General features: G+C 39.7%; 1 protein-coding gene across 1 annotated transcript in view; it reads right to left on the reverse strand.

Moving 5' to 3' along the window:
* Window positions 1–835: 835 nt before the first annotated feature.
* Window positions 836–27,232, reverse strand: part of Myrfl (myelin regulatory factor like) — a 100,516-nt gene continuing 74,119 nt past the window's right edge. Inside the window, exons 16-27 of the mRNA XM_042699024.1 lie at window positions 20,765–20,928; window positions 20,112–20,175; window positions 15,789–15,874; window positions 13,024–13,098; window positions 12,888–12,940; window positions 12,596–12,778; window positions 7,416–7,478; window positions 6,612–6,699; window positions 4,554–4,628; window positions 1,765–1,885; window positions 1,375–1,449; window positions 836–1,239 (exon numbers count right to left, since the gene is read on the reverse strand). Coding sequence (XP_042554958.1) covers window positions 1,153–1,239; window positions 1,375–1,449; window positions 1,765–1,885; window positions 4,554–4,628; window positions 6,612–6,699; window positions 7,416–7,478; window positions 12,596–12,778; window positions 12,888–12,940; window positions 13,024–13,098; window positions 15,789–15,874; window positions 20,112–20,175; window positions 20,765–20,928 — 1,134 coding nt within the window. The 3' untranslated portion in view covers window positions 836–1,152. The remainder of the gene's footprint in view (window positions 1,240–1,374; window positions 1,450–1,764; window positions 1,886–4,553; window positions 4,629–6,611; window positions 6,700–7,415; window positions 7,479–12,595; window positions 12,779–12,887; window positions 12,941–13,023; window positions 13,099–15,788; window positions 15,875–20,111; window positions 20,176–20,764; window positions 20,929–27,232) is intronic.

Raw genomic sequence — 27,232 nt, forward strand, 5'->3', positions numbered from 1 at the left:
ATGAATTTCCATATAAGAAAATGTGCCGTGGAAATAAGAAAGAGGAGGATGTATGATTCTTGCTCACTACCATTATGAAAAGTAAAAGATCAAATAGCCTCATCAAAGTGACCCACAGTCCACAGTCCAATAATAAGACAAGGGCACACCAACTGCTTAGCAGCCCTGTTCCCTGGAGCTTCACTGACGGTGGCTTGGCTCTCCTCATTCTAAAATATAGAGTATTTTTGAAAATTAAGGTGTCATAAGGCCAACAAACTAACCAAGAGACATCGCCACCATCAAGATGGTTGTTTACTTACCATTCTCAAGAAAGAGGCCCTGCCACACTGTAGACTACTGACCCTCCTGGGTCAGTCAGGAGGTGGTGGGAAGGGAGGAGCTCTGTCAAGAGCTGAGACTGTGACACCAAGACAGTGCAGGAGACTAGCAGGACATGTTGAGTTAGGACTCTAAATTTGTTTTTGAAGGAGTTCAGCGACAAGAGCTTCCATCTGCCCAAGAGGGTGCATCCATCACATAGAAAGGTTAGTGTCCCTCAAACATTACAGAGCAGAGTTAGAACTCTTTTCCTCAAACCCATTTCATTAACACACAACATTTTACACTCTTGTGTTCATTTTGCACTGTGTATTTATATGTATATACACATACACACACATACACACATACAGTAATAGCATTAATGGGAGCTCAGCACCAGATAGCATTCATTATCTCCCTAAAACCCACCCCCAAGGCCCCTGATCACAAAAGTTGACTTTTAGTGGGTCCAAGGTGATGTGACCTTTTTGTTAGTTTTTCCCTCAAAAGTTAAAAATATACTAAGACAACATAACACCTAGAGCTGTTTATTTTGACCTCCCTCCCAGCTTCTAAATACCAGAAGCAAGATTTTCAAATCCACAAGAACTGTTAACTCCCAGAAATGTTTGCTTCAGAGTCATGGCAAAAATCAAACACCTCATTCATAAAAGTTCCAGCAAATACTTTATTCTCCTCATTCATGTCTAGAATGGTTAGAAGCCAAACCTTCAGCAATAAACGTTACTGTTTTTTACAGGAAAGACAAAGTTGAAAGAGGATATTATTGTCTGTTAACTGAATATCTGGACAGTTTTTCCTCTGGTAAACTCCACAAGCTTGAATAAATTAGGCACAGTGACGATAGAAATAAAAGAAGTAATCTGTGAAGAATATTCCGGCAAAGAAAGGATCTGTTGAGCAGTCCGCTAAGTCCTGGGAGAACAAGGAGAAAAGAGAGAAGAGGATAACAAAAATAATATTAACTATTATGAAAGTGTTTCATTTGGTTTATGTATTTAGTGGTCAGTTTTTTACTTACTGAAAGAAAAGAAAATAAAACAAGCTTACTGGTGCTGCTACACGGAAATGGAACACGCTATCAGAGAACGGGGCTACAGGGAGACTCCAAATGTGCTGGTATCCCTAAATAATGAATGAGAGAGATGCATCTCATAGCCACATTTTACACTCATTTGGAGGAACGAGAAGCTCAGGAAGCATTCCCTTGATGACTATAGAAAGGCAATCTGTGACAAGCGCCTTGATAGCTGTTGCTAGAACCATCTATCTGCAAGCTTCCAAAGGAAGATGCTGAGCCAAGTCCTGTAACCAGGGTCAGCAAGCCCAAGGAAACACTGACATCAGGCTCAACGCACCCCCCTCTCCCAGTAGGGAACAATCCTAAAATTAACTTTCACTAGATCAGGGACACAATGTGAAGAAGATAGAAAGCCTTACCTGGGTCATCTCCTGGGAGACTTCCCCATGGCTGTGGACCCTCTCTGTTTCCCGTTTACTATGGAAACATATATTCCCAAGGGTGAATTTGCACTGGAAGACTATCAATGGCTCTGTGGTGCTTCAAGAGACAAAGGAAAGAGAGGACAAATGGGAAAGCAGTTACCAGCTCCTATAAGGCTACATTGGATAAGAAGAGGGAAATCCTTCCAACATTCACAAATGGCATTTTATTAGCTAATGTTCAATGATGCCAATAGGCTAGGTCACATCTCGTTACTACAGAAAGAAACCTGCCTTCAGAAGACTCCTGAATAGCCTGTGACGATGGCAATCATCTTACATCAGATGTTTTATATTTTTATATATCTCTCTCCTTGTCACTCACTGGCAGCTGGATTTGTACTTATCTGAAGATTTGTAGATTCTGCAAACTCCTGGTTCATGTAGATAGCATTTGAAATACTAAGCACAGAAACATAAGTAGGGCTTTACAAATGAGTCCCATTAAATTATTAGTTTTTCAACTTATCAGAATGGAAGACTTGCAAGAAATGATTGTTCGTCTCTAAAGGTCAACTCATACATCATCACTAAAAGCATGAGATCCATCCTTCTATACAAATGTAGAATTTACAGTAGTCCTCTCTTATTCATGGAGATACAGCACATTCATATATATATATATATATATATATATATATTCATGCATATATGTATCTATACCTATATGTGCATATATACATATGTATATTTACTGGGGTCTCATATACATATATATATATATATATATATATATATATATGAATATACTCTTTTTCTTATACATATGTACCAGTATACATATGATGAAACTTAAACTTATAAACTAGGCTCAGTAGAAAAGTGATGATAATAACAATATAAAATATGACCATTATAGCAGCACATGGATAACACAGTCATGGATAGTGGAATTGAAGCAAATGACTCTGGGGGAAAGTGGAGTATTGTTACACATATGTTTTTTTGTCCGTCCTGGGGCTTGAACTCAGGGCCTGGACTCTGTCCCTGAGCTTCTTTTGCTCAAGGCTAGCACTATGCCACTTGAGCCACAGCGCCACTTCCACACATGTTATTTTTTAATCACTCTTTGAAAAGGGGCCCATCAACCAAGAGGCTTGAGTTAGTAACTGAATGTGGTCTTCTGTCTCTTCAAGGGATTTGGCATGTAATCTTATATCCTTCTACTGAAAGCTAGGAATGAAAAAGGAAATACCATCCCAAGTTACTCAGGGAATGCTAAAGAACAGTAAATTTGACTCTCCTGAATAGTACCTTTAGATTTCTCTCTGCTTTGAACTGTGGTTATTTCTGAGTCAGGAAACATTAGATGCTTGAAAGAAACCTTTCCAAGGCAAGCAGTTGGGTTGAATGTCATTACCTTCTTCTACAAAGTCAGTTGATGAGAGAAGAATATAAAGTCTGGGTGAAATGGAGGAGATGAGGGGGAGGGAATGATAGAAAAGTAGTGATAGATATTGATCTATTACTCTTGATCTCAGAGTAGGGGGAGAGTGACCAGGACAGGCGGGAAATAGAGGGGACCATGGAAGAGGAAAGAAGGGAAGGGGAAGAGTAGAGACTAGCCTCAAAAGACATGAAATAAACCCCTCTGTCTTCACAGTGAATAACTCATTGCATAGTTTTTTAGTAAAATGTTATGAAGTGCCATCATGATTTAAAATATGAGAAAATAAGCCAGGTGTGGTGGCATATACTCAGGAGGCAAAGGCAGGAAGATTAAGAGCCAGTCTGAGTTACATACTGAGACTCTATCTCAAAACACCAGGCCATGGAAATGTTGCTTGCTTAACTAGCACTTACCTCCTATACACAAATCCAATTCAATCCCCAACACCTCAAGTGGAAAAATATATGAGATAAGAATAGGTTGATGTTTTGTGATATGGAAGGAAAGGTAGATATAATGAAAGTTACCACTTATTTAGTGTCTACTATGGGTCAGGAAGAACTATGTCTTTACATCTATGGGAAGAGACAGAACAGCCATGGCTGGAAAGATGGACTGTATTTGAAGCCCAGCCCATCACTTACTAGCCATGAAATTTAAAACATCTCTTAATCTCCCTATAGCCAAGTATTACATCTGTAAAGCATAAACGAGGAAACAAGATCTTGGAAGTGTTGTTGTGAGGATAATATAGCCCAGTACTAGCATATCTGTCAAATTCTCTGTGTTCAGCAAGTGGTAGTCATTAATTTCACCAATCATTACAACAATTTACACAGTAGCTCAGAGAAAATAAGTGGCTTTTTCCAGGATCATACCGTTAGTGACAGAGACACAATTTGAACTTTGGTCTTTTTACTCTCAAACTCGGGCCCCTTTTTTACTTTGATTTGTTTGGTTATTTTCCCCCAGGGCAAATGGAAGATACTTACATTTACATTTGTTACCACCATGTCACCAAACTCGGCAGCCCTCACACCCAGGGGCTGGCTACATGTTGTGACTCACAAAGGAACTAGTCTAGGGAGTCTGTACCTTGTGATAAGTCATCCTCTTCACCAATGTGAGGGTGTAGTGGAGCCCTCCTGTTTCCTGGAGGAACCCAGTCCCCATTCTGAAAACATCTCCTGAGCTGGCCACCTCCCCACCCACCATTAGTGAACACAGATGAATAGATTCTTATCTCCTACCTTACTGACCAAATTGTGAGGTAGGGTCAGACTTGCTGTTCAACTAATGATAAAACCAGAGTTACTTCTTACAGTTATACACTTACTTGATTTCCAGAGAGAGTTTGACATTGGTGGGTGTGTTCTTATTAACTGGAATGTTATAATTATAATATCCAGGCCTAATTGGAGAAGAAAATAAAACCACAAATCAAAACATGCAGGAAAGGCTTCAAAAGGCTTTTTCCATTATGCATACATAAACTAGGAAATATTATATGAATAAATAATAGATACAAAGCATTGAGATTAGCCTTTTGTAGGTTTTTGTTAGTGGTGCTTTTCAGAAATAATGATGGAAAGTCAAGGCTGAGACCAAACATATAAAACTAAGCAGACAGGAAATGATTTCAGCTCTCCTTATAGATACACAGATTTCAGAATCTCACAACTCCTCTGATAAGACTGGAAATAATGCCAACTTTTCTATGATAATTTACTTCCTTTTCAACAACACTAACACGACTGCATACCTTTAGAACCTGAGTCTGCTATAATGACAATAGCCCTGGTTATCATCTAGTGATGGAAAAAAATTGTAAAGCAGACTTGCTTATCCTTCAGACCCCATTTTAAGAAAGAGAGTCAAGGAAAAAGAAGATTCCTATATTGATTCCTATAATGAAAATCGCCAGCAAAACGGCATGTCTGTATTGAATACAAGTTCTCTTATGACAGATCACCCCATAGATTGTATGGAAAAACAACTTAAAATCAAGTAAGTAGGAAAAGGGGCTGTTTTAGCTTCTCTTTAATTTTAAACTCAATTGTTAGAAATGTGAAAGCAAAAATACAAGAATTGAAAGAAATGACATTTCATAGTGTATAAAAATATCAAAACAAAACAACACATTGTATATCTGGAATGCATACATTTTTACTTGTCAAAAAAAAGAACTAGAAGAAAACAAACTAAAGAAAAAAGATTAGAGTGTGGACTTATGTACCAAGTTCAAAACTGTTATTGCATTGAATGGATATATTAAAAATACATATGTACAAAGATTTGCCTTGGGGTAGCATTGCTTTATTTGGCTGGGAAGCCTGGATAAGTAGAATTCATTTCCTATTATGTGCTTTCCAATATCTGCAGGCTTCACAGCCACCCAGCTCAGTTGATAGCACCCCATCTTATGAATCAGAAATGCATATGTGAGGAGAGTAATCATTTTGTCTGAGTCCCTCGAATTGAGCCTGAATCCTCTCATTACTTTTCACAATGACCTCCTACCATATTAATTTGTGTCTGTCTTTGATACTTACTAGATGAATAATCTTAAGCAAACTTTTTCAAGCTCACTAAACACTAAAAAAAGGAATAAAGAATACCAACCTCTTAGGGTGTTTATGAGAATTCAATGTGATAATATATAACATCATCATAAGCAAATCACAAAACACTATACAAGTTATTTGTATAACTCAGAACCATCAATTTTCCTAAGTTCTACCTGGAAAAGAAAGGAGGCTGGAAAGGCAATGGATTTGTGGCATCAGTTCAAAATACAGATGTTGCCTTTACCTATCAGCCAGCCAATGAACATTTATCAAATGCAAATGAATTCCTTGTTCATAATATCTACAACTTACATTGTGCTTCCTGGACCAATCTATCCCATGCTTCCAGACATAGCATTTCCTGAGACAGGTGGCTTCTGCACTATCTAGATTGTCTTTTCTCCTGAGAAAGCTTAGCTAAGCTGTGTTTTCAGCACTTAAATGATATCCCTGTTATTAAAATATTATAAATATCAGGTCACTCATAATGAGGGGCCCTCAGTACCTAGGTTTTTTCTCTATAAAATTCTGAACTTATGGTGAATGTTGCCTCAGAGAATCAGTCACAGAGCTCCTCCCCTGGCTTTACACTTTGCACTTAGCCATTAAACCAGGAGACTAGAATCACTGGGGTTGTGGTGTGTTGACATTTATTAATACCAACCATTTTATTATTCCCCACAGCCACTGCATAAGCAACATGTTTTCACTTCAGGAACAATGTCAGCACACATTGACTTCACCATGTGGCTTTAGTTTTTGTTCTAGTCTCTCTGAACCTAGAGTTCACAGTAAATTCCACTGGTATCACGGGGAAGCTTACCCACCCACACTGAAGCATTCTACTGCAATACCGACGGTCTATTATTTGCTGGATTTCCATAATCTGAATAGAACTGATGGTCGTATCAATCCCTGAATTAAGAAAAAAATAGAGAAAAGTAAATTCTTGTGAGAGGTAAACTCTTGTGAGAGGTAAGAGGGTAGAATTCCCAAATAGCCCCCATATAGCTGAGAGAAAAATATGTTTCCTACATGAATAGATTCCATTTTCAAATGGAAAAGGGAGTAGGGGTCAAGGATGTTTCGTTTTGTTTTTGTTATAGTAAAATTTAAGAATGCTAGTGAAAAAAAATCCAGGCTCCCAATAAATAGCCCCATAACATCCAAAAGAAGTTCTGCACCATGGAAGTCCTACTAAGTGAAAATTTACTGAAAATAACGAGGGCTCCACATGAAATGCACTCTACTTCAGAAAGTGGGAGAAAAATGAGGGAGGCAGTAACAAGTTCAGCAAGAAATGTACTCACTACCTTACTTATGCAACTGTAACCCCTCTGTCCATCACCTTAACAATAAAATTTTTAAAAATTAAAAAAAAGACAGGGATATCAAATAAATTATTAAAAATCCATGGAGCTCCACCACAACTCTTCTGGCATCAAGTGACAATTTCCAATGCTTCATTAATAGTCAGGCTGGCACTGTTTACGTAAAACATCACCCCGTGGATATGACATGGAGGTGGGGGGCAGCCTTTGCTCCTGTCTCCCACTCCAGTGATGCTTTTACAGCTGTGAGTCTGCTTGACCCCACAAAGGCAAAACGAATGTCACTGAATGTCAACTTACAGTCACTCTTCCAGTCAGGGCTGATGAGCATATCTCTTGTCAGAACGGATTTGCTTTTGTTTCCTGCGAGTAAAAACATCTGTCAGTCTTAAGAGCTTGTTCAGAATGAGGGAAATCCAGCCATCCTTTTTGTCTCTTCCCTTTCTCGCTCCTACCTTTCACCTGCCCAGTCCTGAAAATCTTAGAGATTTAATTTGTTCTTGCAAACCTCTAAGAAGCCGTCTATTGTAGGATGTATTGCCTGTCCTCAATTATACACTTAGTCCGAAAGCCCTGATTCTCAGGACGTGATTGTACTTGGAAATAGGGTCTTTAAAGAAGTTCTTAGCATGGTTGCTAACCCAATCTGACAACTGTCCTTATAAGCGCAGGAGACTGGCATGTGTAGGGAAATACCAGGGACCGCCAGGCACAGAGGAAAGTCATGTGAGAAGACAGCAAGGAGGTAGTCATGTGCAGACAAAGGAGAGAGGTCTCTGAAGAAACCAGATGTGCTGTCACCGAGAACATGGACTTCCTGCCTCCAGAACTGTGGGGAAGTGAACACACTTGGCACCCTGTCAGTGCTATTCTGTTACAGCACCAGAGAAGGTCCTGCAGCAAACAGCAATCTCTATGGTATATTACACAACAGCTAGGGTGGCCACCAGTCAGTGATCTGTCACTAGATTGCAGGATATATTACCTCTGGATTGTCACTTAAATTTGCATGAACTTTTGCCCTTTCTTGACCATTTCTGAATCCATTGTAACTCCTGACATATAAAATCCTGCTCATGTTATAAAAGCCATTTTTCTCCAATTAATGAAAAGCTAATGGTAGTTTTATTTCTCCTCTAACTTCTGAATAAGTAATGTTGCTAATTGCTAATTAGATTTATTTGATCTGGGTTCTTTATTATGCACTTTAGTGTTACTATCTGAGGAGCTTATGCTAATGTAAAATTTGAAAGTAGGTGATCAGAGAATCTGTGTGTGAATAGCTCCAGTTGCAGGGGATTTACAACTCCTGGGAGAGCCCATTCTTCTGCTTGGTGGCGCTACCTGACTCCCATTCACGGAGCCTTCCTCTTTACCCCTTTATCATAATTCCACATGGTTCAGAAGAACATAGTTTAAAGGCAACTGCTCTGCCTAACCCAATCCTGGTGTATACGTGGTTCATGATTTCATTTTTTCTTTTTCTTCCTCTCTCTCTCTTTTTTTTTTTGAGTGAAGGCAAAGATCATTACAAATTCAACATTCAGAAAACAGGAAGGGGAAAGAAACGGTATCATGCAGGTTGGAATTAGACTTGTGAAGTAGAAAAATGCTCATTTCTCTTCGCTTATTTTTACTGTCATCTTCCTCCCCAGGGAGGAAGCTCATACAGTAAAAGTGTTTGGGGCTTTATAAGCTGTTAGCTTATTACTCTGTATCCCACTGAGAGCTTTTCTAAGCTTTATTTTTTTTAATTTCCTTCATTTTCTTTTTTACTTTTATTTCTTCCTTTTTAATTGGTCTTTAATGCTTCAGAAGTATCTAGTTGAAAGTATCATTGTGTGGTTTTCTCTTCTTCCATGCTTAGAAGCCCCAGGGTTCTAGGGCCGTAGACAGAGGAAGGACATGGGAGCCATGGAGGAGAGAGACTGTAGGCTGTGAGAAATAGCCCAGCATGGGTGAGGGATATCCTCTAACTATAGGTTAGGAGGAGGATATGGGAGAAACTTTCTAGAACCACAGTAGACACAATCTGCATCTTCTAGATTTGTCCCAGATACATGTCCAAACAAAGAGTGGCAGGGTGGTAGGTGGGAAGAAACCTCAGATAGAGAAGAAGCATGGTATCCAGATTCCCATTTTAACTAACTAGCAACTCAACTGGGAAATTATCAGTTGCCTTTTGGGGGGTGGTATGTTTTTGCTTTTTGTTGGTTGTGGGACTTGAACTTGGGGCCTGGGCCCTGTCCTAAGCTCTTTTGCTCATGCTAGCACTCTATTACCTTGAGCCACAGTGTTACATAATTGGAGATAGCCTGGGCTGGCTTTGAACTGTGATCTTCAGATCCCAGCCTCCTGTGTAACTCAGATTACAGGCGTGAGTTTAACTGACACATATTGATTGTATATATTTACAGGGTGCAGTGTGATATTTCAATAGAGGTATACAATATATAATCATCTAATCAGGACAATTTGTAGATCCATAATCTTAAACATTTATCATTTCTTTGTGGTAGGAACAACTAAAATTCTCTCTAGCTATTTTGAAATAGACAAGTAAATACGGTCAACTACAGTTACCCTACTGTTATAAGACATTAGAAGTTAATCTATTTTTTGCTTTGCAGCCAGAACCAAGGTGATATAAAGTCCTGTGATATGATATAAAGAAGTTCTGTGAGTGTTCCAATGAGGCCCTTCACACAGTGAAAAACTGCAAATGGAGTTACCTAATCAGGAAGTTCAGTGCGAAGAAATGGAAGATGGGCTCTGATCACCAAGTCACTTTAGCATAAGAGAGAAGGTATGGTGTGTCACAGGATAAGCTGAACCTATTACTAACAGCCTCCCTGATTCAGAGTGGCTGTGGAAGAAGGTACTCTGGCTGTATAGAAGTTCACTGACTTGGCATATGGTTCGAAGGGGGACATGTGTTTGTGTAACCTCCTGAAAATACAGCTTTTGTTATGTTCCTGTTTGTAAGTTCATTAGAATGAAGTGGTTTTCTTCCAAAAACTTAAAAACAAAGAAAGAAAGAAGTTATCCCTTTTATACAACAGGACATTTGAAGTAGGATCCTGGCCAGGCTCATACCTGTAATCCTAGCTACTCAAGAGGCTGAGATCTGAGGATCACGATTCAAAGCCAGCCCAGGCAGGAAAATCTGTGAGACGCTTATCTTCAATTAACCGTCAGAAAACCTGAAGTGGCATTGTGGCTTTAAGTAGTAGAGTGCTAACCTTGAGAGAAAAAGCTCAGGGACAGTGCACAGGCCCTGAGTTCAAGCCCCACCACTGACAAAAAATAAAATAAAATAAAATAAAGAAATAAAAAAATAAAAAACAAAGTAGGATCCCGTACCTCTATTTTATAAGGTCAGCTGTTATAAATCAGGCTTTCCTGTTCTGAGGCCTTTGAAACCCTGGGAAGTTGCCTAAATGGTTAGTGACGTTGTCTGTGGACATAAAAAGTAAGACATCTCCCATAGATTTATGCAATTTTTCAAATACATAGATTAGTAAAAATAATTGGAGGTCAGGTATGGTGGCTCATGACTGTAATCTCAGCTACTTGGAAAGCAGAGATAGCAGGATCCCAGTCTGAACCCAGCTCAAGGAAAAAAAAAAAAAATCCAGGCATGGAGGTATACATCTGTCATCCTAGCTACACAGGAGTCATAGAAAGATCCCAGTGCTGAGGCCAGCCCAGGCCAAAAGCAAGAGGCCCTACCTGAAAAATAACGAAAGCCAAAAAAAAAGGGCTGGGCACATGAATCATATGGTAGAGTGCCTGCCTTCCTGAGTTCCAGTACTGTGAAAAAAATAAGTGCTATTAGTTAAAAGGGTAATAGCATTTCCAGTTAGTTTTCCTTTCTGTTTTGCTCAATCAAATCATCCTAAAAGTATGTGAATGATGAATTCTCAGGATGCCATGAGGGTAGTTGTCTTTGGACAGTGTACAACTCGAAATCCCAAAAGTGAATCAAACATGTAAATCCTTTCTATTTTTCTCCAGTTGAAAGAAGGAAGAACAGCTCCCCTTCCCCTCCCCCGCCCCACTCCCAACACATTGAGGAGACTAGAACAGAAAAGCTGCTGCTGGCTGTGTCTGGGGAGGATGAGCGATAGTTGGGCACCAGGGAAACAGGTATTCCTCCTTCAACAATTTCCATGGATATGGGCACACGCCGTGGACAAGAAGTGAGATGTTATACTGAGGTAAAGGCACTTCCACGGCTGATGTAGAAATGCGTTTTTGTATGGAATCTCCATCAGCTGGATGGCCCAGCACCTGTGTGTGTATGTATGCATGCGAGTGTATGTGTACATGTGTCTTCTGTGTGTCTGTATCTTGTATGTGTGCGCATGCACACACCAGTACTATCATTTGAACTTGGGACCCTGAACTCTGGCCCCAACTTTTGTACCCAGAGCTGGTGCCTTATCACTTGAGCCATGCTTTCAGCTCAGCTTTTTGCTGATTAACCAGAGATAGTCTTACAGACTTTTTTTTTTGCCCTTGCTGGCCCTCTTGGTCTCAGCCTCCTGAGTAGCTAAGATTACAGACGCAGCCTATAATTACAGGCCAGTCCCAGAGCCCTCTTTTGATCCATGTTTAATATGTATACAGTGAGTCAGAAATAAATCTTTGCCACATGAAGCCCTTGTTACTTGAGAGCTGTTGTTTCAACAACAGTGTCAATAAATAAAAAATATTAATATGTATTGCCAGTGTTAGCATAACCATTCATATGATTTTAGACATGGATTACTGTGTATATAACAGATTTCTAAAAACATGAACTCAGCATACACTTCGAGGAATTATATTTGACCTAGTGGGATAATTACACTTGTAACCCTTGATCAACTTTCTAAAATTTTCAAACATGAAAACTCTGCTATTTGAAAGACAACTGTGCATATGTGTGTGTGTGTGTGTGTGAGAGAGAGAGAGAGGGGGCGGGAGAGGAGAGAGAGAATGTGTAAGGAAAAGGAAGAGGGTTTTCTGAAAATAGAATGCCAACCTTGTATTTTTACTGACTTAAGCTTATCCTGAAATCTAGAGTTTCTAACGTCTCCAATATTTGCTCTAGTTGTTTGGGCAAAGGATCCAAATCCCACACTATTTTTTTTTTAGTTCTAAATAAGTCAAAAAAGCAACCCACAAGTGTGTAATTATTTCACTTGTGCTACGATTACCATCTTTGTTGGCCATCAACAATAAGAGTCTTTCACTTGGTCAAGAAAAAAAAAAATAAGGACTTGAATCATCCAACATTTCATTCCTATGCAGGGAACTGGATACTATAGTTTACTGCCAGTTTGTATACTTGTATTTTTATAGATTTTTGCCAGCCCAAATTAGAAGAATGGAACCGTTTTCTGGAGTCATTGACAAGACCATCCAAGTAGCTATAGACCAGGTGGATAGTTCCGTTTCCAAGTTCTGGCTGTTGATCTTTGAACAACACTCACCTGACCATTGCTTCGGATGGGTGTCCTTCTCCTCCTCAGGTTGTCTTTGCCTAGTCGTCAGAAAGCCTCTTGTCATGCCCCAGATGGGGCAGCAGTAAGTCTCCTGACAGGGCAGGATCTCACAGAAAGTTATTTCAGGCACTTGTAGTGAGGTCTGTGTGGTAGCCAAGGATGAGAGAGGTGCTGCAAGGCATGCGCAGAATAGAGGGAGGTTAAGGGGAAAGGCTGATTTCTTCTGTTGACACTTTCCCTAGGAGCACAGGCTAAGCTGTAAGGGTGCAGAATACCTTACCTGAGGGGGTGGTGGTGGGTGACAGGGTGGTCTCCTGAGAGCCTGTGATGTTACTGGAGGAGGAAAAGGAAATGGTTACTGAAAGAACCCCTCAAGGATCTTTCCCCCAAAAGGAATATGTGATCTGAACTCTCACCTTAGCGGGAGACTTGGGGCTTGTTGGTCTTGATCTTTTAAGCTAAGTATGTAAAGGGAGACTATTGTCAAGGCACTGTTAGAAGAGAGAAAGAAAGAAAACAAAACATATTATGTGGCAGATTTGTTTCCAGATTTAACTCACACCATCAGCTGGCTAAAGATGTATTCTCCCACAAGGGGCCACACAGATAGGAAGGGTGGGGGAGGGGAGGTTTGCTCACAGGGAAACCAGCAACACCATGGAAACCAGCACAGTTAGGCTTTTCTGCCCTAGTAAGAAGCAGCCCTGGGCTTCCTGCACTCAGGCTCCTGGGGTGCTCCACATGGATGGAGTTTTCCACAGAGAAGCCCCCTGGCCCTTGGCAGGCAAACACTAATGGAAGATTACAAGAGGAAGCATGTAAACAGCTGGAAGCAGCCCTCTGCTCCCCACAGGATAGAACCAGGGCAAAGCTCACATCCCCTTGGCACAGGTCGCCTGGACAGTCACACCAGGAGATGAAAGGAGGCAGAGGTTTAATCAGCTGTGGATGCCAAGCCCTTTGGTTACTCCTGACAGCTACCGGCTGACTGTCTTTTCAGAGGACAATTCACAACACTATACAGAGAAAGGAAACAAGTGCCATCACGTACTCATTTCCAGACTATCTGACTGCCAAATAATCTGTGTCTCCATCTCTAATTATCAGAATTTATACATCTGAATGGAAACTTTCCTTAAAGATTCGAGGATTGGGAGAGCTGATTGTAACAATGCATTCAAACACTTACTGCTGGCTTTTGGAGTGTCTTTAGAACTTTCCCTTAAGCCACACCAGAGAATCTTCTGATGATTTTACAGCCTCATTGAGTGCTTTGTTTGAAACATGGTCACCTGACAATTGCACCTTGGCTGCCTGGCTCCACACCTTATTCTCCCCACTGAAGGCCTCATTATTCTGTTCCCCATCAAGGTGAGGAATTTATTATGATATAATATACATGAAGGTACCACCCCTTTGAATTCCACTGATAATGCGTAAATTCCTAAAGTGTTCTTAGCAAATAGCTAGTGACTGCCCAGCAGGCTCAGCCCTGCCTGGGAAAAACCCTGCTGAGCCCCGAAGATGCACCAGTCAGAATCTGTAGTGTTGCCCTGGTAACTGTTTGCTGTGGTCCAGTCTCCCTTCCTTTGTTCTCTCAGATCCGTCAGTTTCCTTAGCCCTATTACTAAGCTCTAAGTCCTTTATCTGATTTGCCTTTGGCATCTGCCTCAGTGCACAGCCCAGAGGACTTCAAGGACCAAAGAATAAGATGAACATTTGCTTTCTGCCTGAGTAATAAACTCTCCTTTTGATTCCCCTCAGGTATGCCAGAGGCTAGCAAGAAGATAATAAGCCTAGTAGTTCCAATTTAGGGCCTTCACAGTCAACAATATTGATAGGATCTGGTAAAACATGTTTGGAAAACACTGTTGTCTTCACCTGAACAGATTTGTTATCAGCTCTCCATATTAGGCTAGGAATCTATGTCTCTGGAGAACGTGAAATATGACAGGTAAAGGTGGGTTCATCTTTCCTGTATTGGGAGTCCCAGCAGGGGAGGACAAGTACTCAGAACAGTGAATGAGAAAAGTACAAAAGCTCCTGATGGGAATACTCGGTGCAGCGGTCAAGTTTGTGCAGTAAGACTCAGGGTTCAATCTTTCCAGCACTAAAATAAATGGAGGAAATGCTAAGGGTGAGAGAAGGGTCCAGAGGGCCCTTCCTCATCCTCTGTAGCTGGAAAGTTGGTTGAGATCAAGGAGGAGGAAGCCCCTTGGCACCCTCACTGACTTTGCATGATTGTCTTCCCTAAGAAAAGGTCCTGCTGCCAATCCCACACTCACAAAGCATTTTCTTTCACCTTGTAAATAGACTAAACCTAAGAAAGGAGTATTCATAGGTCCAGAGGACACAGGCAAGATGATCAGGGGCCAAAGGGCAGGAAGGAGGCCATCACAGCAGCAGGATCCTGGAGGCCAGAGGCCTGAGCCCTGCATTCTAACAAAGGACCCCTCCCACTTCCCAGCAGAGGAACAGTGATCAAGAGCGGCACTGTTCGCTTAGCAAATACTGTCATCCTTGATTTAATGTCTCAGAAGATTTGACTGCAAAGTCACCATGTTAGATGCATTCTCCTACATTTGGTGTCCCTTTTGGTATGAAGTCTTCACTGCAGAATGCAGAGGAATCCTAATAAATATGAGTGGCCAAGAAGAGTGGATTATACTTGATTTCCTACTCACTCCTTCCCCCAAGTAGACAGGAAGGGCAAAAGAAGAGCTTGAGGAAATTATTTGCAAAGCCAAGAGAAACACACACACACACACACACACACACACACACACACACACACACACACACACCTATCTAAAACCTATCTAAAAATAATCAATACAAAAAAGGGTTGGTACCCTGGCTCAAGTGCTAGGCCCAGCAAGCACGAGACCCTGAGTCCAAACAAACAGAAGCTCTTTGAATGGGAACAGGGCTCCAGTGGCAGAGAGATTCTCTAGCATATAAGAGGCCCTGGGTTCAATCCCCAATCTTTAAACAAAAAAACAACTTTCTCCTGTCACAATGACAACAAAATGAGCTACCAAAGGTAAAAGCCTGGTTTAAAGAGCTGCTGTCTTCTAAATAAATGGAAGGTCAGTCCCCAGTTCATACACAAGAAAAAGAAAACGTGGAGAGGGTAGGGAAACTCGACATACGACACTGATAGCGTTCAAGTTTTTCTTACCAAAATGTCATCACAGCAATTAGACTTATGACCAAGGTCTGGAAAACCCAGTTAGGACACAGCAGTCTTTTTCCTGAAAAATAAACCTACAGAAAGGTTCATTAATGAACAATGATACATGGGCACATTAGATGTGCAAAGGAAGCCTAAAATCCTGCTCCCCGCAGGAGCCTCCCTATCTCCCTTGGGATGGCTCTTAGCTTGCCCCAATTTACATCTGTCTCCTCTCCCGCTTCTAAAAGCAAGGCTCCTCAGAAGCCTCCCCAAGTCTCTAGCTTTCCTTGATATTCCAGCCACTACAATCCTTCCTTTCCCTGACACACTGAAGGACAACTGCCATGCCATTGACTTGCCACTTGTTCTTAGTTTTCTGCGAGAAAACAACTTGTGAGATGAGACACTGTCAGAATCCAGGTGTCTGCCTTAATAGAAAATTACGGAAAATCAAAAGTTCTCCCAGAAGTAGAGGAGTAAAGTCCAATGGGAGAATCTGCATCATGACAAACCATGGGAAAGATTGTTGTGCATAAAATACTGTTAAGAACCCCTTTACAACCCCTTCTCTAATGCTTCCACCTGTTTATAAGGACAGCCCTGGACATCTTGTATTCTTACATACATCCAACAAATACTTACAGGATGCTACTAGGTAAAATGCTATAAGGGACATGGAAATTAATAATTCTGTCTCAGTTAATGTGACAAACCTTTAGGGCTAAAATATATTGGTGTAACACCAGTATATATCCAAGAAGTATAGAATAAGCAGCTGTGAAACTGGTAGGGAATCGAGCTAAGGTTCTCTGAATATCTAAATAAGGAGCTCTTGGTCCAGAACCAGTGGTTTACAGCTGTAATCCTAGCTACTCAGGAGGCTAAAACCTGAGGAATACAGTTCAACATCAGCCCAGGCAAATAAATCAGTTTGAAGTCAGCCTAGGCAGAAAATCTGAAGGACTCTTATCTCCAATTAACCAGCAAAAACCTGGAAGTAATGGCATGCCTCAAGAGATGGCCATGAATGGAAAAAGCCAAACAAGAATGCAGGGCCCTGAGTACCCAGTCCTAGCAAATTAAAAAAAAAGAAAAGAAAATCTAGTTTCCCACCATACAGTGGGGGTATTTTGTTTGCTTCCTTGTAGGGAGATTGAATAGAATCATTTTTTTTTTATTGGAAGGTATCAGAGAGTGGTAGTAATTAAGAAATAGCTTAAAATTGGTGTTTAGTTATAGTTTTTTAGGCTTGTTATCTGATTGAGGAATATATCTTCTATGTAAGATGGTAGATTGATCACATATAAGTCGTTAACAAGGACACAAAATCTGGGGGGCTGTTGTAACTGAGCCATGCATGTGAGCTGCTGATGAAGCCATTCTAAATACCAAGGGGTCAATGGTTTGTACCATTCCTGTTTCACTGGAACTGATGTGCTGAGAAGTATATTTTACAGGAAGGCACTCAGTGAAATTTGTTAGAGCACTTGGACTTAAATAGTGCTTTGCTTAGAATCAGTGCTTCCCCATCCAATCTGCTATTGAATTATTTAAAATTGCCATGGTTTTGTTCAAGAAGCCCTTGACCAAACTCATAAGGGGTCTGGAGTTGAACTTAAAACTGAGTTCTGAACAAATCATCTAAATGTTATTGTTCTTCCTTTTTCTCATCATTAAAATGGGAATAATAATATAATACCTGCTTACATTTCAGAGTTATTAGGTGAGTCCAGCTAATAGTACAATGGCTGTCCCATTCAGACATGCAAAAGGATTACTATGGAACCTATTAAAAACCTAACTGCTCCAAAAGATTGTTTCCATAGGTTTCACTTGACATAGAGTAAATGATCTCACCTCTGAGAGGAAGTAATGAAAAGTGTTTAGCCATGCCTACTCCTTCCCCTCTTCCCTTCTCCTCCATCTACCCTAAATTGTAGCTTTAACTTGAGGGCTTCCTACCTCATCCCATATATACAGAGCAGCAACCAGGAACCAACCATCTTCTTGGAGATGAAGAAAGAGAGGGAAAAACTGGGTGAACAGGACATCAAAAGACCTCAATCTTCCTCTAGACCCTGTCTTGGCCAGCATTGGGAGCAGCATAGAAATCAAAAGAGTTCCCAGGCCAGCTTCTTACCATCTGGGAAGGCTCATCAATTGCTCACAGCAGCCATTTTTCTCAGTAACACCCCTTACACACCTAGTCTGAGAGTACCACTCCCCACCCACACTTGAAGAACACAGGACACTCAGAGTTGGTGGCGGCAGGCAAGGGAAAGTCAGCTTCACAGAAAAATCTGAGCTATCCTTCCAAGACTGCATAGAGGGAAGAATACTACCATTGCTTATCAGACTCCCTGGACAATTTTACTACACACCAGAGTAGGAGACCCACTAAAATGATAGGTTTGAAAATATTAACAAAAATGAACATATATCCAGCACCTACTGTGCTCCCTACACTCTTTTGAGTTATTCATACACACTAGACTGTAAATCTTGACTCTCATCCTCAACAACCCATTTTCAAGAGAGTAAAATTAAGCCACAGGAAGGCTAACTTCGTTACCCAAGACCTATAGCTAATAAGTCACCAAGCCAAGATTGGAACTGAAAATTTTTTGTCTCCACAATCTGTGCTCTTAAACACAATGACATGCTGCCTCATTTTTTTTTTCTGTCTGGCAAAAAAAGTAGGATACACAGTGCAACTTAGATATTATTAATTATTTCTAGGATTAACATTAGCATTAACATTATTAACATTAGCGTTATTAGCATTATCCTAGAGGTCTTAATGGCTTATCAAATGTTTGGGCCATGTTTCCAGCCTTGTCTTCACCATCCTCCTTTACAAACACCAACCTAACTCTTCAATAAAGCCACTTCCAGCTCCCAGGCTTTTGTTTATGCCATTCCATCCAAAACCTCCTCCCCAGACCCATGGCTGTTTGACCATATGCACTGTGCCTTTAAGGCCAGGCTCCCAGAAATGCTGCAGCTCTCTGAGCCTTTGCAGTATTTAGCACATCATATCTAACTGTTTTTTGTATTCTGTGCCTTTCAACTTTCTTAGAAGAGATCACATCTGACTTAACTTTGCCGCCAAATAGCTTCTTACAAGCATTGAAGGGGTGTTCTTTAATGCCCCAACTCCAACTCCACACACACACACACACACACACACACACACACACACACACACACACACATACCCACACACACACAAGAAACTGTGCCATCTAATGTTTTCAATTTTCACTGTGAGCCTTCAGGAATATCTTCAGACAGGCTCTCCATTTCTGTATTCATCTTGCAAATATTTCTTGAGTGCCTACTATGTGCTATTCCCTAGGAAAACAGCATGGCCTGCTCTCGTGGACTATACATTCTATTTAATATTCTGAAATAACTACAAAATAAACAGACTAACTGGGTAAGGTTGCAGATGACTAAAATGCATTTATTTAGGCTGATGAGAATACAACTTCCATTCCCTCCAAACTATTTCAATTCGGTTAGTACAAAGAGCACCTTTCCCATTCTGTGATCTTAGTGTTTTGTGTTTATTGAACAATATGTTCTAGGCTCTGTGCATTATGGGAAGAAGAAGCATTTGAGGAGAAATCCAGGGCGTTGTGGGGAGAAGTGGCATGATGGACCACATGATGTCTTCCGTGTGTTATATCCACCACTTTTTATCACTATCTACCTAAGTGAGAAGGCCTACCTCTCCCTCATCACCCATCCCTGACATCCCTAAGGATAGCTTCAACTTCATAAATGATTAGGCTTCACATTTGATTGGAAATATCCTTCTTGACATAAATTATCTTTTTTCATGAATGAAACCATCAGATTTTTATCTTTGCAGGTAGGTGAATATTGAAACTTCCATTTGCATATTTAGGGATAAATATCAAAGGAAATAGAGCGATTAGAGGATTAACTGCAGCACAGTTGGTATCTTCTGAATGATAAGTAAGGCATCAGATCAGGTGAAACTTATTCGTGGAACTTGCCGCACAAGCCATCTGACTGTGAGCACTACTGGGTTTACCTGAAGGGACAATGCAATCATAAAAACACTAGGGTATTTCTGACATGAACATGTTCTGGATTCTTTTCTCTAAACATTTGCTATTTTAGAAACAGTTAATACTCCTTAAAGGACTAATGAAGTGCATTAGGATGGAAATTAGGGAAAACCTAATTATCAGTCAATAAATGGTAGGAAAATTGTTGATCAGTTTCTCTAAGGATTTTTTTGTTTTGTTTTGTATAGAAAGCACAACGTTGGTTCATTATAAATTTAAATCTATTTACCTTGTTGTTTTTTTTGGAAATGGCCCTTCTTGGAGAAGATGTGCTAACAGCTCTGCTAAATTTGCTTAAAAAGAGAGAAAAATTGATTAACTATTCAAATGACGCTGTAGGAATTATATGACAAAGGCCCAGGCTGTCATAAACACAGCAGCATGATTTTCTTTTATAAAACAGTGATAATTTGAAGAGGAAAAAAAATACTAAAGCAATTGTAAGTTCTTTTATTTTGGGGGGAAAAACATTTACTAACCATAAATGAATGCATTAAACATTACATTGCTCTTTTCCTCAGAAACTGACCAAAGAAATGTACATTTACTTTCTTAATAAAAACCAAAAAATAAAATTATTTTTCCCCAGAGGAATGAACTTGGCTTTCTAAACTTAGAAATGATCATTTTTCAAAGCCATTCTTTTGCTAAAATACAGCAGCTCTATAACACTGCTATTGGACAGATGGTTCATATTTTATTATGTTTTATTATATTTATTATCACCCAAGGGAATGTGTCCTAAAACATGCCAAGAGAAGAATAGGGACCTTAATCTCATACAGTAATGATTGCTGCTTGATGGAAAAGACCAGTTGGTTTGATCTGGTAATGAAACAAGCCCACTCTTTTCCCAGATACCTATATAATTGGTAGACATACCTGATTGAACTTGCTCCACTAGCTGAGGACTTCCAGCTACTGAGGCTCTTTAGCCTGGCCAACTTCTTGTTCCATATTTCTAACTCTTCTATTCTTTCTTCAAGGTTGTTGGTTAGTTTACAGAGCTGCTTTACTGCCCCTACATTTTCCATGAAGATCTGGTCCTAAAAAGGAAAGTAATATAAGCTGCATACTGACACAGTTTGAAGCGGCCAGGGAACTGTCCATTGTCCATTCAAAGATAGGGGAGTATACCATTCCTGAACATACACATAACTGACAATGGTTATATACCCACAACTTCAAGGTCACACAGGACAAATCTGGAAAAGTTCAGAACTTAAAGGATTGTTGTTAAACTGCTAGCTGTATGGTAAAACTGCTTCGGTTCAATTTGCAATAAAATGGAAATAAGTCCTTGTAATCCAAGAGAGAATAGAGTTGAAGGCAGTTCCATGTTCAGATTCCAAAGATTTATTTTCCATCAGCATTATGTTATATTTAGGCTCATAAAAAGGAAGTCAGAACAGATTTCTGAATGATGATTTGTGTGTACATCACTAAATTCCTGTTAAGAAGTAACTTCAGCTTTCCTTGATAAGATATGCATCAAATTGCTCAGGTGAAAGAGAAAGGAATGAAGACCCCAATTTAGCTGGAATGGTAGTGCACACATGTAATCCCACACTTGGGATGTTCAGGCAAGAGGGTCATGAGTCAAGAATAGTCTGTCCCAAAACAAACAGAGGAGCAAAAACCCAAAAGAAAAACAAAGAAACTATAAAGGCTTTTCTCTGCATAGAGAAAATGTGGAGCCTCTCGTAAAATGTTATAAGCTTCTTTGGTTTAAGTTTCTTCATTCACAAATAAGAAGATATAAGAAAACAATAATAATAAAATAAAGGGGAGAAAAATAAATAAATGAAATGGAGGATAATTGTTGAGATATTAAGTTCTGCTTTAACATACCATGAGCAATATATCATTTACAACTATATTTTAACCTAACTCCCAAGACAAATTTTAAAAACCAAAAGACAATCCCTTTCGTTCAAAGAAAGTCACTGACAGGTCAGAAAGAAAGAGAAAGGAACTCACCAGCCAGAGCCCCCAGGCCACGGCCTGCCTTCTTCACCTACACACTTCAGCTGTCATATGGACAGGGGCCTCCCTTTCTCTCTAAGCAATAACAACAATAACCACAACGACTGGGAAGCTCTTATGAGTTCACACCCTTACCCCATGACCTCTCCTACTTTTCTTCTCTCTTGTGGAAGTCCAAAATCCTACAGCACTCTCTGACTTTCACAGAGGTCAGTCCACTGGTGTGCACTCACGAGCCTGAGGCCAGTGACTCAAGAATGGGGTTGGATGGTCAAAAGCTGGGGGCTGTATGTCTTTGAGATAACTCACTGTGCAAACTGAAGCTGAAGGGTTTCAGGACCTGGAGAGCAATCACTCAAAAAGGAATCAGTCATACATACACATGTATGAAAATATCCTTATGAAAACCCATTGTTTTGGTACAATTAAGATTCTCCAATAGTAAGTGGAGGGTGAAAGGAATCAAAAGCTAAACATTAAGTTTAAAGTTCAGTTTATGCAATTAAAGGCGAATGTGTCCTGTGAACCACAAGAAGACTCTCAATTTCCCATAGAAGCCCCATAAGGGGAGTGGGAAGAAATGCCCACATCCCAGAGCCTGTGTCTGATAGAAATGCTTTCCTTGAGGTCAGTTCAATCCCCATCTACCCAGAGCCTTCCAAGAGACCACCAGTCAGTCAGTAGGCAATTTACTCTTTTTCATTGAACTCAAAATATGTTCAGTTTTGTCCCTGGGCCCTTTGCCAAGGGTTATATGGCCTGTCTCCCTACAACAATGGAAAATACGTGGAGTAAAGGCACTCTGTTGATTATCTGTGTATCTCATCAAGTTGAGGGACATGCCTTATCATGGGAAGTGAATTGAAGAAGACTGGATTCCCAGCGGAGAAAAGTAGAAAGCTTTATTTACTATTTGAGAGGGGAAAAGAATGGGGGGAGGGGCTGATCTCTCGTGCTTTAAGAAAACCTTTTAAAAGTGACATCCCTTATTTCCTTAAAAAGTCAAAATTTTTATATTTTTCCTGAAGCCTTACCAGATATTCTTCAAAAGCTATCCAAAAAACCCCAAACAAAACCAAAAACCATGAATTGACAGAAACCACTATGAGGTAGAATTTAGCACTACCTATCAAAACACATTTTTTTTTTAATTTTTTTGACTCAGTAACCAAACACATTTAAAAAATTTATCCCATGGATCCCATGAAAGGTAAGGGGGAAGAAAAAGACTGAAATCAACCCAAATGTCCATCAAGAATGGACTTTATGGGCTGGGAATGTGGCTTAGTTGTAGAATGCTTGCCTAGCATGCATGAAGCCCTGGGTTTGATTCTTCAGTACCACATACACAGAAAAAGCCAGAAGTGGCACTGTAGCTCAATTGGTAGAGTGCTAGTCTTGAGCAAAAGAAGCTCAGGGAGGGTACTCAGGCCCTGAGTTCAAGCCCCATAACCACCAAAAAAAAAAAAAAAAAAAAAGTTTTTTAAAAAAAGAATGGACTTGCCAATAAATCACCTTACACTCACATAGCAGCACACTATACAACATCTAAAGGCATGGAGCAAAGGTTACAGTACAGCATAAGAGCGTGTATATACCATGATCCCCTTAGTCTAAGAGAAGACTAAAAAATGCATAGAAAAATTTCAGCTAAATCAAAACTTACATTTTTACATATGCTGTAAGGAAGAATAAGAGAAAATGAGATAGATAAAAGCCAGGATCTCTGAATATATTTTGTTTTATAAATTTTCCTCTAAAATAATATGAGTATTTTAAATAATTATAAAACATAATTAAATCAAAAAATTTCCATAAATAAATAGCAAAAGCAAACAAATTACCCTAATTTAGTACTGAGTTTCTGGGTTTGGCCTTACAGAAAGAAACAGCAAAAAAAAAATCTTAACATTTTAATGACTATATTATCAGTAAGGATGATATACACATGATTTCTGTGACACACATTTATACTTGGATAAGACAAATAGTTGCTTTAGAAATCATGAATTTTTGTACTTAAGAAAAGAGCTATAGATATAAAAACATTAAGTAAAATCAAAAGAAAACTAAATTGAAACTAGAAATATTACTATAAATTTCTGGTGTATTTGACTTTTTAAAAGAAAAAAGTACTGTTATGCCCATTGAAAAGGATTAACAAGGTAATTTCTAACTTACTAACAATGAGCACCTTCACTGTATACTAAAAACTATTCCACTGAAAGGAACCAGGGCTCTTTGGAGAATTAGTAATTCCTGGAACAGTTTGAAGAGAGCCTGAAACACCTAACAACCTGAGAAACCAGAGAGCTATCATAGAGGACTGTGGTTATGTCAAAATAACTCTAGAGCCAACTGAAAGAGCTACCTTGGCCCAAAGATAGATCAAAGTAGTAATACTGCAATAGATCAAAGAAATGACTGTATTTTGAGAACATGCAGAGTTCTATTCAATTTTTAAAAAATATTTTAATGGGCTGGGGAACAGGGTGCATGCTGGTGGTCCCAGCTACTCAGGAGGCAAAAGTAAGATTGTGGTTTAAGGCCATCTTAGACAAAGTTGGCATATGATCCTATCTGAAAAAACAAAACTAAAGCCAAAAGGACTAGGGTTTGGCACAAGTTGTAGCATACAAAGCCATGAGTTCATCCTCCAAACAGTGTGTGTGTGTGTGTGTGTGTGTGTGTGTGTGTGTGTGTGTGTGTGTGTGTGTGTGGTATGTATTTGGAGGATATTAGAAATTTAGCTCATTTTGTGAAAATTTGTAAATAAAAGAACCAATGAAGCTTTACATTGCTTTTCCTTAATATCAGTTCATATTTGATGAAGGAAAATTGTTTATTTTAGAAGAACTCCAGAGAATAAAGAAGAAATGATGGAGGATCATGATTTTCTTCCCCTAATAAAACAATAAATGTAGGCAGTAATTCCCAATAGCTGTGAAAACCATATGCACCATTTTCCACAAGAGCCCTTTTAGCCCTGACTCATGAGAAGCAAGCCATGGTTGCAAATGTCCGGTTACTTATCAATAATGATGAAAAGCAGACTTTACTTTCTTCTACTCAAACTATCCAACACCGTATGTCTTTTCATAGGTCTAATAGACAAGGAGATAATTTCCCATGTAAGAGGAAATAAAGATGGGGAAGAAATTTACTGCTAACCTCCTGATTAAAATTTTGGCCTGCCATCACTTTACGGATCCAGTGGAAAATTACCAAAAACATAAATTTCCAGGACATATGATAGGGATTAACTCTTGATTTCTGTCCTCTACCATCATCAGGTCAATATGAATGTGCTCAAGAGTATAATCTAGAATTTTCTGAAAATGGCCTTTTCTACACCAGTAATAGAGAAGGGTTTGAATTATCATAAAATACCTGAGGAATTTTTTTCTCAACACTCACATCCAGGCCTCAGGGAAAGGGTTGGACTCATTAGAGCTGACATGAGAATACACTGTGTCCTAGGGTATTTTGAAAAGTATTTTCATTTGATGTTTATCTTTTCCTATGAACAATTTTGTAACCGAACTTCACTGAATTAATCAGCTCGGTGCAGATATTACCAGTTTTAACCAGCGCCCACTACCTCAACTGAAACAACATTCCTTTACAGTAGTGATGGGAAACAGAATGATTACACTGACATTCACCCTCAAAAGGGAAAGGAGCAACTGCTTCAAATCACACAAAAATCTTTTACGCACTGTGGGAAACACTTGTTTTTTATTCAGTGTATGTATTGACCACACGAGTGTTTTTTTTTTCTGAACAAACACGGTGGGGCCGTTTGGCAAGTGTGTATACATATGACAACTACACAGGCATTTGTGAAAGCAGAGCTATTAGCTGGTGTGCAGTGGGTTCTTCATCGAAAGCTTATCTTTCACCTTTGCCCCCTTCACACTCTATCCTCTAATCATATTGAACATTTGCTGAACATTGTATACATCCTCCAGTCTCTAGGATGCTGCTCCTCTACTACTTGTTCTCTCCTCCTCCAAACTGCCCTAAACGTGGTGTCATATTTACCTATGTAATAAACACCTAGAGAAGGGGATCGAAAGTCAGAGCCTACCTCTCACACAGACAATGCTTTAGCAGAACTCAGTACATAGTTGATGATCAAAAGAAAGAATATCCTCACTGTAGTGGTTTATGTCAGGAAGCACTGAGAAGCCAAAGTATTGCTCTCTAGTGAGATGAAGAAAGTGGCCAACTTCTGCTTCATTTTTTAGTCTGATGTTTCTTTCAGCGAAGCAAAAATTATAATAAATAAAATCCAGTTTTCCTTCCCATTAGGAAATACACATGAAAATGTGGGTGAATTAACAAACACTGGTGCTTATCATCTTCAGTATAATGGTTAGTGATTTGATTGTACCAGGCTATTGCACTCCATTCCAATTAGATCCCTTCCCTGTGGCAGGGTATTGGCTTGGGAGACAGATAAAAAACTCTTCAGTCTAAAGCTTTGCCTCGAGGAAATCCAGAGTCTGTTTCTGCTACTTTGGGACCTTGAAGGTCTTCAGATAACTGAGGCACAGCCAGGCAGGCAGTGGAGTTAATGTCTCTTCTTTTTGGAACTATAACTTTTCTACTTAAAAACAGTGGATGAGGGTAACTAACCCTCATCACAAAAGAAGTTGAAACAGGCCCCTTTTTTTTTTCTTTCCCAGTAAGAGTCACAGACTGGAAGTCCTCTCCTTATGGTAAATGATGCATTCAGTGTTACATGGACTGATTATTTATCATCAAATCATGGGAATAAAATAACCTGCAATTAGCTATGGTAAAAACAATTGCCAAAGGGAGAGAAACTGTTTAGCTAGTGGGTATGTGTGGCAATTGTTTAGGCTTTGCATAAACACAGCTTTAGATCCTCATCCAAGAGTTTGCTCACCAGACTGACATGGATTTAGAGAATAGAATCCAAACCAGGAAAACCAGGGCTATTGGGATGATGTGATAGCTCTGGCTGCCTGTGGAATTTTCAATAGGTCCCTGGAGGAGAGGCTCCCCTCATAGGCATCTCTCTCTTGCGAAGAGCACTTGTGTGCTCATTTCCGAGGATGCCACATTATCAGTCAACCTTAGCCTTATATGGCAAGAGCATGAACTGGGTACAACTGTTTAAAATTCCGTACATTATTGTGCCTTGATTTTGCCTTAAAAATCTTGTTGTTGTTTTTTTTTGTTACTTTTGTTTAAGTGCAATTTTCTGTGGAAAGTGCTTCAGTCCTTAGAAGCAAGGTTCCAGGTGAACTGACACATGCTCAGTATATTGTAATTCTTTGGTGTATTGGACTCTCAGAGTGACCAGTGAGCTCCTTTGCAGGCCAGTGAAGCTGC

The sequence above is a fragment of the Dipodomys spectabilis genome, unplaced genomic scaffold (genome assembly GCF_019054845.1).
Source record: "Dipodomys spectabilis isolate Male_0828 unplaced genomic scaffold, ASM1905484v1 ptg000234l, whole genome shotgun sequence".
Lineage (NCBI taxonomy): Eukaryota > Metazoa > Chordata > Mammalia > Rodentia > Heteromyidae > Dipodomys > Dipodomys spectabilis.